Source organism: Bombina bombina, chromosome 11 (genome assembly GCF_027579735.1).
Source record: "Bombina bombina isolate aBomBom1 chromosome 11, aBomBom1.pri, whole genome shotgun sequence".
Taxonomy (NCBI): Eukaryota; Metazoa; Chordata; class Amphibia; order Anura; family Bombinatoridae; genus Bombina; species Bombina bombina.
The window spans coordinates 197,076,463-197,093,962 of record NC_069509.1 but is presented as its reverse complement, the minus strand read 5'-3'; the positions used below and the strand labels follow the sequence as shown (position 1 = coordinate 197,093,962).

General features: G+C 42.6%; 2 protein-coding genes across 2 annotated transcripts in view; one reads left to right on the top strand and one right to left on the bottom strand.

Moving 5' to 3' along the window:
* SMURF1 (SMAD specific E3 ubiquitin protein ligase 1) overlaps positions 1-10,581 on the top strand; it is a gene marked incomplete in the record, with an annotated part of 166,796 nt that extends 156,215 nt beyond the window's left edge. The window contains 2 exon segments of the mRNA XM_053694615.1: positions 4,710-4,794; positions 5,053-10,581. Coding sequence (XP_053550590.1) covers positions 4,710-4,794; positions 5,053-5,152 — 185 coding nt within the window.
* Positions 10,299-12,420, bottom strand: LOC128641764 (uncharacterized). Its single transcript, XM_053694286.1, has 2 exons — positions 12,382-12,420; positions 10,299-12,293 (listed from the first exon to the last, which is right to left on the bottom strand). The coding sequence occupies exons 1-2, from the start codon at positions 12,418-12,420 to the stop codon at positions 10,299-10,301; spliced, it is 2,034 nt and encodes a 677-aa protein (XP_053550261.1).
* Positions 12,421-17,500: the final 5,080 nt, after the last annotated feature.

Below are 17,500 nucleotides of genomic sequence, written 5' to 3'. Positions count from 1 at the left end.
ACCATATATACACACACACACATCATATACACACACACACACACACACACATATACACATACACACTTATTAAAGAACAAAACAAAAAAAATCTAAGTATTTTGGTTGGCTCCTACACTCCTAGAATACTGTCATGATACAATCATGTGGAGTAGTTGATACCTGGATTGGCTACTCAGCAGAGGTGGTATTGTCTTAGCCTGGAAGTGAACTGCTGCTCTGTGTGTGTGGAATTTGTATTCAGAGAAGCTGTGGGCTGAGCCCCTTCCCCCTCCTTAGCCTAGTGATGTGTGTAAAAGAATGCAGAACGCTCCTCCCCTTGGAGACTGATAGTGATAGCTAAGACTTGTTTTTATTGGCCACACTCGTTGTAAATTATAACCCGGGCGTTGTCTTTGACAAGACAAAGAGAATCAGATTCAAGTATGCAAGAGACAGACTTTTTAGGCAGAACTGCCCTGGGTACTCAAGCGACCATAACATCTGGAATGGCAGCTCTCCACATATCTATAGGAACTTGGAAATTAGTAAGATATGGTGTAAATCTTTTTCATGTCCAATTTGGTTTCTAAAGAACTGTAGCTTTGCATCTGTAATTGTATGTTGTTTTTGAATATCTATGTAACTTTGCACTGTGTAACCTGTGTTGATATTTTTGTTATTAAACACATAGAAAATCTAATTCTGTCTTTGGGCTCTGATATCTGAAATCACATTCCTGTTGAGACAAGGTTAAAGGCACGTTACCTAAGTATTAAATAGTGTGAGTTTTTAGGGGTTCCCCAGAACTCCCCTTTAATTTAAAAGTTTTGGGGGTGGCAGCAGAGAAATTGTTAGAGCAGCGTGGACACGATTGGGGCTAATGTGGTGTCTCTTAAGGTCCTTTTTGCAGAGTTGCAAGGATAAGGGAACCAGAGCTGTGTGCCATTAACCCCTTCATGCCCACGCCCCTCTATTGTGACGCTGAGAAGGCGTGATTCGTCACAAATACATTTGTTAAGCCCCGACTTACCTTTTCTGCAATGTGCTGTTCTCTGTACTGCAATAGAGATCAGGAAGTGAGAGGAAATTGAAAAGACAGGAACGTAGCAAATATTTCCATTGAGATTGAATGGAACAGTGATACCTGCAGGCAGAAATTAAAAGTGCAGGCAAATTTTTTATTTTTTTTTAACTGACACTGCCGTTCATTCTGCAGAGATCCTTCAGTTTCTGCGATAAGAACGCAGATCGCACAGTGTTCTGCCTTGGGGTCGATATGTAAGAGTAGCAACTTTCAAAATGGTGACTATAAGGACTATTCTGCCTTTTGTTCAGCAAGGGCATTATATGTCCACAATAGACTTACAGGATGCATATCTTCATATTCCGATTCATCCAGATCACTATCAGTTCCTGAGATTCTCTTTTCTGGACAAGCATTACCAATTTCTTGCTCTTCCTTTTGGCCTAGCGACAGCTCCAAGAATCTTTTCAAAGGTTCTAGGTGCCCTACTCTCTGTAATCAGAGAGTGGGGTATTGCGGTATTTCCTTATTTGGACGATATCTTGGTACTCGCTCAGTCTTTACATTCTGCAGAATCTCACACGAATCAACTAGTGTTGTTTCTTCAAAGACATGGTTGGAGGATCAATTTACCAAAAAGTTCTTTGATTCCTCAGACAAGGGGGTAACCTTTTTAGGTTTCCAGATAGATTCAGTGTCCATGACTTTGTCTCTAACAGACAAGAGACGTTTGAAATTGGTTTCAGCCTGTCGGAACCTTCAGTCTCAGTCATTCCCTTCAGTAGCTATGTGCATGGAAGTTTTAGGTGTCATGACTGCAGCATCGGACGCAATCCCCTTTGCTCGTTTTCATATGAGACCTCTCCAGCTTTGTATGCTGAACCAATGGTGCAGGGATTATACAAGGATATTACAATTAATATCCTTAAATCCCAATGTTCGACTTTCTCTGACTTGGTGGTTAGATCACCATTGTATAATTTTAGGGGCCTCTTTCATCCGTCCAACCTGGACTGTGATCACAACAGATGCGAGTCTTTCAGGTTGGGGAGCTGTTTGGGGATCTCTGACAGAACAAGGGGTTTGGAAATCTCAAGAGGCGAGATTACCAATCAATATTTTGGAACTGCGTGCGATTCTCAGGGCTCTTCAGTTTTGGCCTCTGTTGAAGAGAGAACCGTTCATTTGTTTTCAGACAGACAATGTCACAACTGTGGCATATGTCAATCATCAGGGTGGGACTCACAGTCCTCAAGCTATGAAAGAAGTATCTCAGATACTTGTTTGGGCGGAATCCAGCTCCTGTCTAATTTCTGTGGTTCATATCTCAGGTATAGACAATTGGGAAGCGGATTACCTCAGTCGTCAGACTTTACATCCGGGAGAATGGTCTCTTCACCCAGATGTGTTTTCTCAAATTGTTCAGATGTGGGGGCTTCCAGAAATAGATCTGATGGCATCTCATCTAAACAAAACAATTCCCAGGTACCTGTCCAGGTCCAGGGATCCTCAGGCGGAAGCAGTGGATGCATTGACACTTCCTTGGTGTTATCAACCTGCTTATATTTTCCCGCCTCTAGTTCATCTTCCAAGAGTGATCTTCAAAATCGTCATGGAGCAATCGTTTGTGCTGCTGGTAGCTCCAGCATGGCCTCACAGGTTTTGGTATGCGGATCTTGTTCGGATGTCCAGTTGCCAACCTTGGCCACTTCCTCTAAGGCCAGACCTTCTATCTCAAGGTCCATTTTTCCATCAGGATCTCAAATAATTAAATTTGAAGGTATGGAAATTGAATGCTTAGTGCTTAGTCATAGAGGTTTCTCTGACTCAGTGATTAATACTATGTTGCAGGCTTGTAAATCTGTTTCTAGAAAGATTTATTATCGGGTTTGGAAGACTTACATTTCATGGTGTTCTTCTCAGAAATTCTCTTGGCATTCTTATAGAATTCCTAGAATTTTACAGTTTCTTCAGGATGGTTTGGATAAAGGTTTGTCTGCAAGTTTCTTGAAAGGACAAATCTCTGCTCTTTCTATTTTATTTCACAGAAAGATTGCCAAACTTCCTGATAATTCATTGTTTTGTACAGGCTTTGGTTCGTATCAAGCCTGTCATTAGATTAATCTCTCCTCCTTTGGAGTCTTAATTTAGTTTTGAAGGCTTTACAGGCTCCTCCGTTTGAGCCTATGCATTCTTTGGACATTAAACTACTTTCTTGGAAAGTGTTGTTTCTTTTGGCCATCTCTTCTGCTAGAAGAGTTTCTGAATTATCTGTTCTCTCTTGTGAATCTCCTTTTCTGATTTTTCATCAGAATAAGGCGGTTTTGTGGACTTCATTTAAATTCTTACCTAAAGTTGTGAATTCTAACAACATTAATAGAGAAATTGTTGTCCCTTCCTTGTGTCCTAATCCTAAGAATTCTTTGGAGAGATCCTTACATTCTTTGGATGTTGTAAGAGCTTTGAAATATTATGTTGAAGCTTCTAAAGATTTCAAGAAGACTTCTAGTCTGTTATATTTTCTGGTTCTAGGAAAGGTCAGAAGGCATCTGCTATATCCTTGGCTTTGTGGTTAAAACTTTTAACTCACCAAGCTTATTTGGAGTTGGGGCAAGCCCCGCCTCAGAGAATTACAGCTCATTCTACTAGATCAGTCTCTACTTTGTGGGCTTTTAAAAATGAAGCTTCAGTTGATCAGATTTGCAAAGCGGCAACTTGGTCCTCTTTGCATACATTTTACTAAATTCTACCTTTTTGATGTATTTGCTTCTTCGGAAGCAGTTTTTGGTAGAAAAGTTCTGCAGGCAGCTGTTTCAGTTTGATTCTTCTGCTTATGTTTTAAGTTTTTCTTTTTGTTTATGAGAATAAACTTATATTTTGGGTTGTGGATTCATTTTTTTCAGCAAAAAATGGCTGTTTTTATTTTTATCCCCTCTCTAGTGACTTTTGCGTGGAGTTCCACATCTTGGGTATTTGCTATCCCATACGTCACTAGCTCATGGACTCTTGCCAATTACATGAAAGAAAACATAATTTATGTAAGAATTTACCTGATAAATTAATTTCTTTTATATTGGCAAGAGGTCCATGAGGCCCACCCTTTTTATGGTGGTTGTTTTTTTGTATAAAGCACAATTATTTCCAAATTTCCTTTTTGATTCTTTTTACTCCTTTCTTTATCACCCCACTACTTGGCTATTCGTTAAACTGAATTGTGGGTATGGTGAGAGGTGTATTTATAGGCATTTTGAGGTTTGGGAAACTTTGTCCCTCCTGGTAGGAATGTATATCCCATACGTCACTAGCTCATGGACTCTTGCCAATATGAAAGAAATTAATTTATCAGGGAAGTTCTTACATAAATTATGTTTTTCCGCTATTACAAATCCAACCGTTAAAGGCACTTTACCAGGAAGCTGTTCTAGAGACTTCTATAACCTATGTTTGGTTTTGCAATGTCATTTGTTGTGTGTCATTCAGAGGACAGCCGTATGCATTATCACTGGCGTTCCTATACTGTATGTGTCCTCATCGCCTGACAGTCAAGTCCATTAATCAGTCACACTTTCATTCATTAACTTTTCCTGCTTTCTCCTATAATTTAAATCTTCTGTTTCTCTTACTAAATGCTCCCCATAGGATAAGTGCTGGGGTGTTGGGGTTTATAGATGTGATGCGCATTAACTAGAACATCTCTTGCAAGGCTCTACAGGCGCTGCTGGGCCTAGACTCTTCACTATACATCTGATTGATGCCAACACAGACAACCTTCCCAAAGCTCATACCTGGTAAATATTCCTGATGCCTTAGAAAAGAACCAGATGAAATTCCACATTTGATAGTGTGAACAGAATGTACTTTTTTTGTATGTTCAGGGTTGTAACTTACCTGCTGGGTATGTAGTGGGGGAAGGTGCATGTTTATTAGGGGAGGTTTCTTGTAAGCTATATAATAGACCTGGACAAGTATTCCCTAGAAAATAACTGGAGTTTCTTACATGGGTTTTGCCACTTATGTACACAATGTCTTCTCTTTGTCTTGCATAGCTTCAACAGGATCGACATCCCTCCTTACGAGTCCTACGACAAACTGTATGAGAAGCTTTTAACAGCTGTAGAGGAGACATGTGGGTTTGCAGTGGAATGAAGATTCAACCAAAGGAAATGCAAGCTCACACAGCCTGATCAAACTTGCAGACCTGCCTGAGTGGATGACCCTCCTGCACACGTCACCAGACGCGCTTATTTTCATTGCATTGCTCCCGGGAAGGATCTCCCATGGCAGTTCTACCCATCGTCACTATGTTTGGATCAGATATTTTCCTTACATTCCTGAAGTATTATTCACCTGACTGTTCTATGCCAACCATCTGTGGCCTGTGGATTTTACACTTGTAGACAAACTTGAAAGGACGCCCAGTGGACATGTGTGGCTATGAAAGCTGTGACTGGAGCCGCACACAGCGATCTGGTCGCAGTTGGTTTTCATCCAGTGATCTGTACCGTTTCAGTTCATTGTTCTTTGGCCATAAGCAGAACTTTTGGTCATTCCAGTGCCGGGAGTGGCACGTTTGCAGCTGATGCTCTGCAGTTTGGGATGGGAGGGGATTATGGATCATGTCAAGCGGATTCAGTGAATATTTTGCACATTACGGACAGGTCTATTGAGCTAAAAAATCCGTTTTAGCAGCTGCTTGAAAAGTTAGATATTAAAATTTAATTGTTTTTGGGTTTAGAGAATATTTAGAGCTGGGGTAAATTGTCAAGATATTTCAATAAGATGAGCATTCTGTGCCAAGCGCTGATTTTGTTGTGGGCAGGGCTAGCGTTTAATGCAGTTACTTGGTGATAGACCGGCAGGGAGTTGGTGTCGCTCCACATTCAGGTTATATGGGGTTGCGGCTTGTCAGTTGCGCTTTAGGTTGCTATGGCAAAGAAATGACTCTACTGGTTCTATTTAGTCTAATACACTAGACTCTGACCAATCTGCATTACTGGCACAGGTGGTGTATTAACCATTGTATCAGTAACTTAGATACAGGAATGTCCTGTGTCAGTGTCTTGGCTGTCTAGAGCAGGAATCTTTTTGGATGGTTTCATGCTCTTCAGTGCTCCTGTTCATCTGCTGCTCCCTGCCTACAGTTTGACACTGAATGGGTTCATGCCCCTAGATTAAGACCCTGTTATATTTTCAAATTATCTATCTATACACGCTTATTCTAGGTCACCAAATGTTCTTCCTAAGTGACTCAAAAGCAGAAGAATTCTGTCTGATAAAAATCCCTGTGGTTCTTGGGCAGAATAGCTCTTGGTTTACATTAAACTACACGAGCGGAGGGTTTGTAGGTAGAGGAGACCTTGCTTAATTTAGGCAGCAGGGAGGTATATCGGGCCCTTGTTCTCCATGTTTAACCCATTCAGTTTTAAAGGCAGGAAGCTCCACAGCAGAATCCTGACAGAGGCATCTCAGATGCATAAATCTGCTTTATGTAAACCACACATCACAGAGAAATTGTGCTAGGTTTTATTTATTGATCATACTAAATTGTAGGTGTAGGACGTATGTTCACCCCAGAGACAGAACCTCTGAATATCAGATCCTGTATTGCAGATATGGCAGTGTAGCTTTATTGCCCCAGTGTGCCCTGTAATTAAATGGGGAAGCTGAAGGAGACTGGATGGCCGGAGGCTAATATCCCTGGGAGCGTGGGAAGTGCAGGTGGTTCAGGGGTTAGTAGGCCTGCGGTAGATGCGTCTAGTCAGGTTCTGAGGGACCATATATGTGTGGTGCAGCTTTGTGACCTATAAATCTGGGTAGGAATGACATTTTGAAGGTTGCCTGGTTCCTGAGCGCTTGTTCTCTATAAATGGATGTAGACACTCTACATAAGTCAGGATCTATATGTTTACCTAGGGAGATGATAAATAATATTTGTGTCTAAGAGGGTGACTGCTTATTCTGTGTGTGTTTATAAGATCTGTGAGGGGTGTGCAGAGTCTGTAAGGCACAAATCTGACTGGTCATTAGTTCATCTATAGATGCTGTGGGTAGAGTGCAGTTTGCCTCACCTGGCTATGTCTGAAGCATGGGGTGTAGAGGATGGTAGAGTGATAAGGGTACTGTTGTGTGCAACTGATTGAAGACTTGTTGGGCACTTGTGTGTGTGTAGCTGGTTGAAGGATATTCAGGCAGTGGCTTATCTGTTCACGTGAGGATGATGAGCCAGGTCATTGGGTGGTATGGGCACAAGCTTGTGAGGCTGTTTTTGGTTGAGCACAGTGAGGAGGGTACAAGCTTGTGTGACTGGGCATGAGTGGGGCGTATACTGGCTTGTGTAGCCAATTGTAGAGTGAGATGGGCACAAGCTTGTGTGACTGGGCATGAGTGGGGTTTGCTTGTGTAGCTAATTGCAGAGTGAGGTGGGCACAAGCTTGTGTGACTGGACATGAGAGGGGCATACACTGGCTTGTGTAGCTATTTGCAGAGGGAGGTGGGCACAAGCTTGTGTGACTGGGCATGAGTGAGGTTTATACTGGCTTGTGTAGCTAATTGCAGAGGGAGGTGGGCACAAGCTTGTGTGACTGGGCATGAGTGGGGCATATATATGCTTGTGTAGCTAATTGCAGAGGGAGGTGGGCACAAGCTTGTGTGACTGGGCATGAGTGGGGCATATACTGTCTTGTGTAGCTAATTGCAGAGTGAGGTGGGCACAAGCTTGAGACTGGGCATGAGTGGGGCGTATACTGGCTTGTGTGACTGGGCATGAGCTGGGCATACACTGGCTTGTGTAGCTAATTGCAGAGTGAAGTGGGCACAAGCTTGTGTAACTGGGCATGAGTGGGGCGTATACTGGCTTGTGTGACTGGGCATATACTGGCTTGTGTAGCTAATTGCAGAGGGAGGTGGGCACAAGCTTGTGTGACTGGGCATGAGTGGGGCGTATACTGGCTTGTGTAGCTAATTGCAGAGGTAGGTGGGCACAAGCTTGTGTGACTGGGCATGAGTGGGGCATATACTGGCTTGTGTAGCCAATTGCAGAGGTAGGTGGGCACAAGCTTGTGTGACTGGGCATGAGTGGGGCATATACTGGCTTGTGTGACTGAGCATGAGTGGGACATATACTGGCTTGTGTAGCTAATTGCTGAGTGAAGTGGGCACAAGCTTGTGTGACTGGGCATGAGTGGGGCATATACTGGCTTGTGTAGCTAATTGCAGAGTGAGGTGGGCACAAGCTTGTGTGACTGGGCATGAGTGGGGCATATACTGTCTTGTGTAGCTAATTGCAGAGGGAGGTGTGCACAAGCTTGTGTGACTGGGCATGAGCTTGGCATATACTGACTTGTGTGACTGGGCATGAGCTTGGCATATACTGGCTTGTGTAGCTAATTGCAGAGTGAGGTGGGCACAAGCTTGTGTGACTGGGCATGAGTGGGACATATACTGGCTTGTGTAGCTAATTGCTGAGTGAAGTGGGCACAAGCTTGTGTGTCTGAGCATGAGTGGGACATATACTGGCTTGTTTAGCTAATTGCAGAGTGAGGTGGGCACAAGCTTGTGTGACTGGGCATGAGTGGGGCATATACTGGCTTGTGTGACTGGGCATGAGCTGGGCATACACTGGCTTGTGTAGCTAATTGCAGAGTGAAGTGGGCACAAGCTTGTGTGACTGAGCATGAGTGGGGTGTACACTGGCTTGTGTAGCCAATTGCAGATTGAGGTGGGCACAAGCTTGTGTGACTGGGCATGAGTGGGGCATATACTGGCTTGTGTGACTGGGCATGAGCTGGGCATATACTGGCTTGTGTAGCTAATTGCAGAGTGAAGTGGGCACAAGCTTGTGTTACTGGGCATGAGTGGGGTGTACACTGGCTTGTGTAGCTAATTGCAGAGTGAGGTGGGCACAAGCTTGTGTGACTGGGCACGAGTGGGGCATATACTGGCTTATGTAGCTAATTGCAGAGGGAGGTGGGCACAAGCTTGTGTGACTGAGCATGAGTGGGGCTTATACTGGCTTGTGTAGCTAATTGCAGAGTGAAGTGGGCACAAGCTTGTGTTACTGGGCATGAGTGGGGTGTACACTGGCTTGTGTAGCTAATTGCTGAGTGAAGTGGGCACAAGCTTGTGTGATTGGGCATGAGTGGGGCATATACTGGCTTGTGTAGCTAATTGCAGAGGGAGGTGGGCACAAGCTTGTGTGACTGGGCATGAGTGGGGCATATACTGGCTTGTGTGACTGGGCATGAGCTGGGCATACACTGGCTTGTGTAGCTAATTGCAGAGTGAAGTGGGCACAAGCTTGTGTGACTGAGCATGAGTGGGGTGTACACTGGCTTGTGTAGCCAATTGCAGATTGAGGTGGGCACAAGCTTGTGTGACTGGGCATGAGTGGGGCATATACTGGCTTGTGTGACTGGGCATGAGCTGGGCATATACTGGCTTGTGTAGCTAATTGCAGAGTGAAGTGGGCACAAGCTTGTGTTACTGGGCATGAGTGGGGTGTACACTGGCTTGTGTAGCTAATTGCAGAGTGAGGTGGGCACAAGCTTGTGTGACTGGGCACGAGTGGGGCATATACTGGCTTATGTAGCTAATTGCAGAGGGAGGTGGGCACAAGCTTGTGTTACTGGGCATGAGTGGGGTGTACACTGGCTTGTGTAGCTAATTGCTGAGTGAAGTGGGCACAAGCTTGTGTGATTGGGCATGAGTGGGGCATATACTGGCTTGTGTAGCTAATTGCAGAGGGAGGTGGGCACAAGCTTGTGTGACTGGGCATGAGTGTGACATATATATGCTTGTGTAGCTTATTGCAGAGTGAGGTGGGCACAAGCTTGTGTGACTGAGCATGAGTGGGGCATATACTGGCGTGTGTAGCTAATTGCTGAGTGAAGTGGGCACACACTTGTGGGACTGGGCATGAGTGGGGCATATACTGGCTTGTGTAGCTAATTGCAGAGGGAGGTGGGCAAAAGCTTATGTGACTGGGCATGATTGGACCGTATACTGGCTTGTGTAGCTAATTGCAGAGGGAGGTGGGCACAAGCTTGTGTGACTGCATGAGTGGCGCGTATACTGACTTGTGTAGCTAATTGTAGAGTGAGGTGGGCACAAGCTTGTGTGACTGGGCATGAGTGTGACACATATATGCTTGTGTAGCTAATTTACAGAGTGAGGTGGGCACAAGCTTCTGTGACTGGGCATGAGTGGGGTGTACACTGGCTTGTGTAGCTAATTACAGAGTGAGGTGGGCACAAGCTTGTGTGATTGGGCATGAGTGGGGCATATACTGTCTTAGCTAATTGTAGAGTGAGATGGGCACAAGCATTTGTGACTGGGCACGAGTGGGACGTATATAGGCTTGTGTAGCTAATTGCAGAGTGAGATTGGGCACAAGCTTGTGTGACCGGGCACTGGCTTGAGTGCTGCTGGTTGTATGACGGGCACTGGCTTGTGTGCTGCTGGTTGTATGACGGGCACTGGTTTGTGTGCTGCTGGTTGTATGACGGGCACTGGTTTGTGTGCTGCTGGTTGTATGACGGGCACTGGCTTGAGTGCTGCTGGTTGTATGACGGGCACTGGCTTGTGTGCTGCTGGTTGTATGACGGGCACTGGTTTGAGTGCTGCTGGTTGTATGACGGGCACTGGTTTGTGTGCTGCTGGTTGTATGACGGGCACTGGTTTGTGTGCTGCTGGTTGTATGACGGGCACTGGTTTGTGTGCTGCTGGTTGTATGACGGGCACTGGTTTGTGTGCTGCTGGTTGTATGACGGGCACTGGTTTGTGTGCTGCTGGTTGTATGACGGGCACTGGCTTGAGTGCTGCTGGTTGTATGACGGGCACTGGTTTGTGTGCTGCTGGTTGTATGACGGGCACTGGTTTGTGTGCTGCTGGTTGTATGACGGGCACTGGTTTGTGTGCTGCTGGTTGTATGACGGGCACTGGCTTGAGTGCTGCTGGTTGTATGACGGGCACTGGTTTGTGTGCTGCTGGTTGTATGACGGGCACTGGTTTGTGTGCTGCTGGTTGTATGACGGGCACTGGTTTGTGTGCTGCTGGTTGTATGACGGGCACTGGCTTGAGTGCTGCTGGTTGTATGACGGGCACTGGTTTGTGTGCTGCTGGTTGTATGAAGGGCACTGGTTTGTGTGCTGCTGGTTGTATGACGGGCACTGGTTTGTGTGCTGCTGGTTGTATGACGGGCACTGGCTTGAGTGCTGCTGGTTGTATGACGGGCACTGGTTTGTGTGCTGCTGGTTGTATGACGGGCACTGGTTTGTGTGCTGCTGGTTGTATGAAGGGCACTGGTTTGTGTGCTGCTGGTTGTATGACGGGCACTGGTTTGTGTGCTGCTGGTTGTATGACGGGCACTGGTTTGTGTGCTGCTGGTTGTATGACGGGCACTGGTTTGTGTGCTGCTGGTTGTATGACGGGCACTGGTTTGTGTGCTGCTGGTTGTATGACGGGCACTGGTTTGTGTGCTGCTGGTTGTATGACGGGCACTGGCTTGAGTGCTGCTGGTTGTATGACGGGCACTGGTTTGTGTGCTGCTGGTTGTATGACGGGCACTGGTTTGTGTGCTGCTGGTTGTATGACGGGCACTGGCTTGAGTGCTGCTGGTTGTATGACGGGCACTGGTTTGTGTGCTGCTGGTTGTATGAAGGGCACTGGTTTGTGTGCTGCTGGTTGTATGACGGGCACTGGTTTGTGTGCTGCTGGTTGTATGACGGGCACTGGTTTGTGTGCTGCTGGTTGTATGAAGGGCACTGGTTTGTGTGCTGCTGGTTGTATGACGGGCACTGGCTTGAGTGCTGCTGGTTGTATGACGGGCACTGGTTTGTGTGCTGCTGGTTGTATGACGGGCACTGGTTTGTGTGCTGCTGGTTGTATGAAGGGCACTGGTTTGTGTGCTGCTGGTTGTATGACGGGCACTGGTTTGTGTGCTGCTGGTTGTATGACGGGCACTGGTTTGTGTGCTGCTGGTTGTATGACGGGCACTGGTTTGTGTGCTGCTGGTTGTATGAAGGGCACTGGTTTGTGTGCTGCTGGTTGTATGACGGGCACTGGTTTGTGTGCTGCTGGTTGTATGACGGGCACTGGTTTGTGTGCTGCTGGTTGTATGAAGGGCACTGGTTTGTGTGCTGCTGGTTGTATGACGGGCACTGGCTTGAGTGCTGCTGGTTGTATGACGGGCACTGGCTTGTGTGCAGCTGGTTTCTTGGTACTCTGGCTGCGAGATGGGACGCTGATAAACACCTTGTTTTCTGCAGATCTTGTGAAGCTTTACAGGATCCTTCTGGATACGTTTTTTTAATTAACCTAAGCGTTTCAGTCTAATGTTCTATTGTTTTACTAAATTATCTTTAAGTGAAGTCACTGACGTATGATGTGCTTAGCAGTGCGAGCCAGGTCTGTACCATCGCTGCCTCTGATGTTCTGTCAGCACTGCCCCAATATAGGTCATGTTTGTCATTGGCGCATTGCCTGAGTGTTACTGATTTGTATTTGCTTTTAATGCGTCTTATTTTTATGTGAAACAAAGAGCTGGTAGGAAGTGACCGGCCAATGCAAGGTTCCCATTTATGCACAAAATATGGGTCAATCTCTAGAATGGGCCGCCTTGTCTATGCTATCCCAGTGAGCTCTGGGCAAAAACTATTTGAAATATATATTGTTTTATTTTGTGCCCTTGACCACTTTATAACCTTTTATTTATTTTTTGTATTTTCTGTTAGTATTGCTGCTATCTTCATATTCATCCCACTGTTTTAATGCTGATTTTTATTCTTTTGTAAAAGATGTACACTAATATTTCATTTTTTTTTATGTGTAAATCAATATATTTAAGGAATGTGACTATTTAAGATGGAGCTTACCAGGCGGCGGTGGTTTAGAGATGGGGCGACATCTGGGGGGAGGGAGTCATGTTGATTCTTGTTATATATGCAATAAACTCTAACTTTATCCCCGGGTGCCTCTGCTTATTGTGCAGTGAATAACGTTCATATGAAATAGTATTAGTGAATGTGCAGCCTCTTAAAGAACATTAACATTTAAATCCCAAATACAATAAAATGAATTATAGATGTGGGAAAAGTGCAATATTTTGTTAATTTTCGAATGAAAGCATTAGACATCTGTTCATTTATTCACTCATAATAGATAGAGAAACCAATGGACAGATGTATTCATTCTGGAAATAAACTACAGACAAAATATTTCACGTTCTTTATTATGCACGTCTATATGCATTATATACATACAGTGTACCCATACACATACATTATACCCATACACATACATTATACCCATACACATACATTATACCCATACACTTACACTGTACCCATACACTTACACTGTACCCATACACATACATTATACCCATACACATACATTATACCCATACACTGTACCCATACACTTACACTGTACCCATACACTGTATCCATACACATACATTATACCCATACATTATACCCATACACATACATTATACCCATACATTATACCCATACACATACATTATACCCATACACATACATTATACCCATACACATACATTATACCCATACATTATACCCATACACATACATTATACCCATACACATACATTATACACATACATTATACCCATACACATACATTATACCCATACACTGTACCCATACACTTACACTATACCCATACACTTACACTGTACCCATACACATACATTATACCCATACACTGTACCCATACACATACACTGTACCCATACACTTACACTGTACCCATACACATACATTATACACATACACTGTACCCATACACATACATTATACACATACACTGTACCCATACACTTACATTATACCCATACACTGTACCCATACACTTACACTATACCCATACACTTACACTGTACCCATACACATACATTATACACATACACTGTACCCATACACATACATTATACACATACACTGTACCCATACACTTACATTATACCCATACACTTACACTGTACCCATACACATACATTATACCCATACACATACATTATACCCATACACTGTACCCATACACATACATTATACACATGCACTGTACCCATACACATACATTATACACATACATTATACACATACATTATACACATACACTGTACCCATACACTTACATTATACACATGCACTGTACCCATACACATACATTATACACATACACTGTACCCATACACATACATTATACCCATACACTGTACCCATACACTTACATTATACCCATACACTTACACTGTACCCATACACATACATTATACCCATACACATACATTATACCCATACACTGTACCCATACACTTACATTATACACATACACTGTACCCATACACATACATTATACACATACATTATACACATACACTGTACCCATACACATACATTATACACATACACTGTACCCATACACATACATTATACCCATACACTGTACCCATACACTTACATTATACCCATACACTTACACTGTACCCATACACATACATTATACCCATACACTTACACTGTACCCATACACATACACTGTACCCATACACATACATTATACCCATACACTGTACCCATACACATACATTATACACATACACTGTACCCATACACTGTACCCATACACATACATTATACCCATACACTGTACCCATACACATACATTATACACATACACATACATTATACACATACACATACATTATACACATACACATACACTGTACCCATACACATACATTATACACATACACATACACTGTACCCATACACATACATTATACCCATACACATACATTATACCCATACACTGTACCCATACACATACATTATACACATACACATACATTATACACATACACATACATTATACACATACACATACATTATACACATACACATACACTGTACCCATACACATACATTATACACATACACATACACTGTACCCATACACATACATTATACACATACACTGTACCCATACACATACATTATACCCATACACATACATTATACCCATACACTTACACTGTACCCATACACATACATTATACACTTACACTGTACCCATACACATACATTATACACTTACACTGTACCCATACACATACATTATACCCATACACTGTACCCATACACTTACACTGTACCCATACACTGTATCCATACACATACATTATACCCATACACATACATTATACACATACATTATACACATACATTATACCCATACACATACATTATACACATACACTGTACCCATACACATACATTATACACATACACTGTACCCATACACATACATTATACACATACACTGTACCCATACACATACATTATACACATACATTATACCCATACACATACATTATACCCATACACTTACACTGTACCCATACACTTACACTGTACCCATACACTTACACTGTACCCATACACTGTATCCATACACATACATTATACACATACATTATACCCATACACATACATTATACACATACATTATACACATACACTGTACCTATACACTTACATTATACACATACATTATACACATACATTATACACATACACTGTACCCATACACATACACTGTACCCATACACATACACTATACACATACACTGTACCCATACACATACATTATACACATACACTGTACCCATACACATACATTATACCCATACACATACATTATACCCATACACTGTACCCATACACTTACACTGTACCCATACACTGTATCCATACACATACATTATACACATACACTGTACCCATACACTGTACCCATACCCATACATTATACACATACATTATACACATACATTATACACATACATTATACACATACATTATACACATACACTGTACCCATACACATACATTATACACATACACTGTACCCATACACATACATTATACACATACACATACATTATACCCATACACTGTACCCATACACTTACACTGTACCCATACACTGTATCCATACACATACATTATACACATACATTATACCCATACACATACATTATACACATACACTGTACCCATACACATACACTGTACCCATACACATACACTGTACCCATACACTTACACTGTACCTATACACATACATTATACACATACACTGTACCCATACACTTACACTGTACCCATACACATACATTATACCCATACACTGTACCCATACACATACATTATACCCATACACTGTACCCATACACATACATTATACCCATACACTGTACCCATACACATACATTATACACATACACTGTACCCATACACATACATTATACCCATACACATACATTATACCCATACACTTACACTGTACCCATACACTTACACTGTACCCATACACATACATTATACCCATACACTGTACCCATACACATACATTATACACATACACTGTACCCATACACATACATTATACACATACATTATACGCATACACTGTACCCATACACATACATTATACACCTACACTGTACCCATACACATACATTATACACATACATTATACACATACACTGTACCCATACACATACATTATACACATACACTGTACCCATACACATACATTATACACATACACTGTACCCATACACATACATTATACACCTACACTGTACCCATACACATACATTATACACATACACTGTACCCATACACATACATTATACACATACACTGTACCCATACACTTACACTGTACCCATACACTGTATCCATACACATACATTATACACATACATTATACACATACACTGTACCTATACACTTACATTATACACATACACTGTACCTATACACTTACACTGTACCCATACACTTACACTGTACCCATACACTGTATCCATACACATACATTATACACATACATTATACACATACACTGTACCCATACACATACATTATACACATACACTGTACCCATACACATACATTATACACATACACTGTACCCATACACATACATTATACACATACATTATACACATACACTGTACCCATACACATACATTATACCCATACACATACATTATACCCATACACTTACACTGTACCCATACACATACACTGTACCCATACACATACATTATACACATACACTGTACCCATACACATACACTGTACCCATACACATACATTATACACATACACTGTACCCATACACATACATTATACACATACACTGTACCCATACACATACACTGTACCCATACACATACATTATACACATACACTGTACCCATACACATACATTATACACATACACTGTACCCATACACATACATTATACCCATACACTGTACCCATACACATACATTATACACATACACTGTACCCATACACATACATTATACACATACACTGTACCCATACACATACATTATACCCATACACTGTACCATACACATACATTATACACATACACTGTACCCATACACAA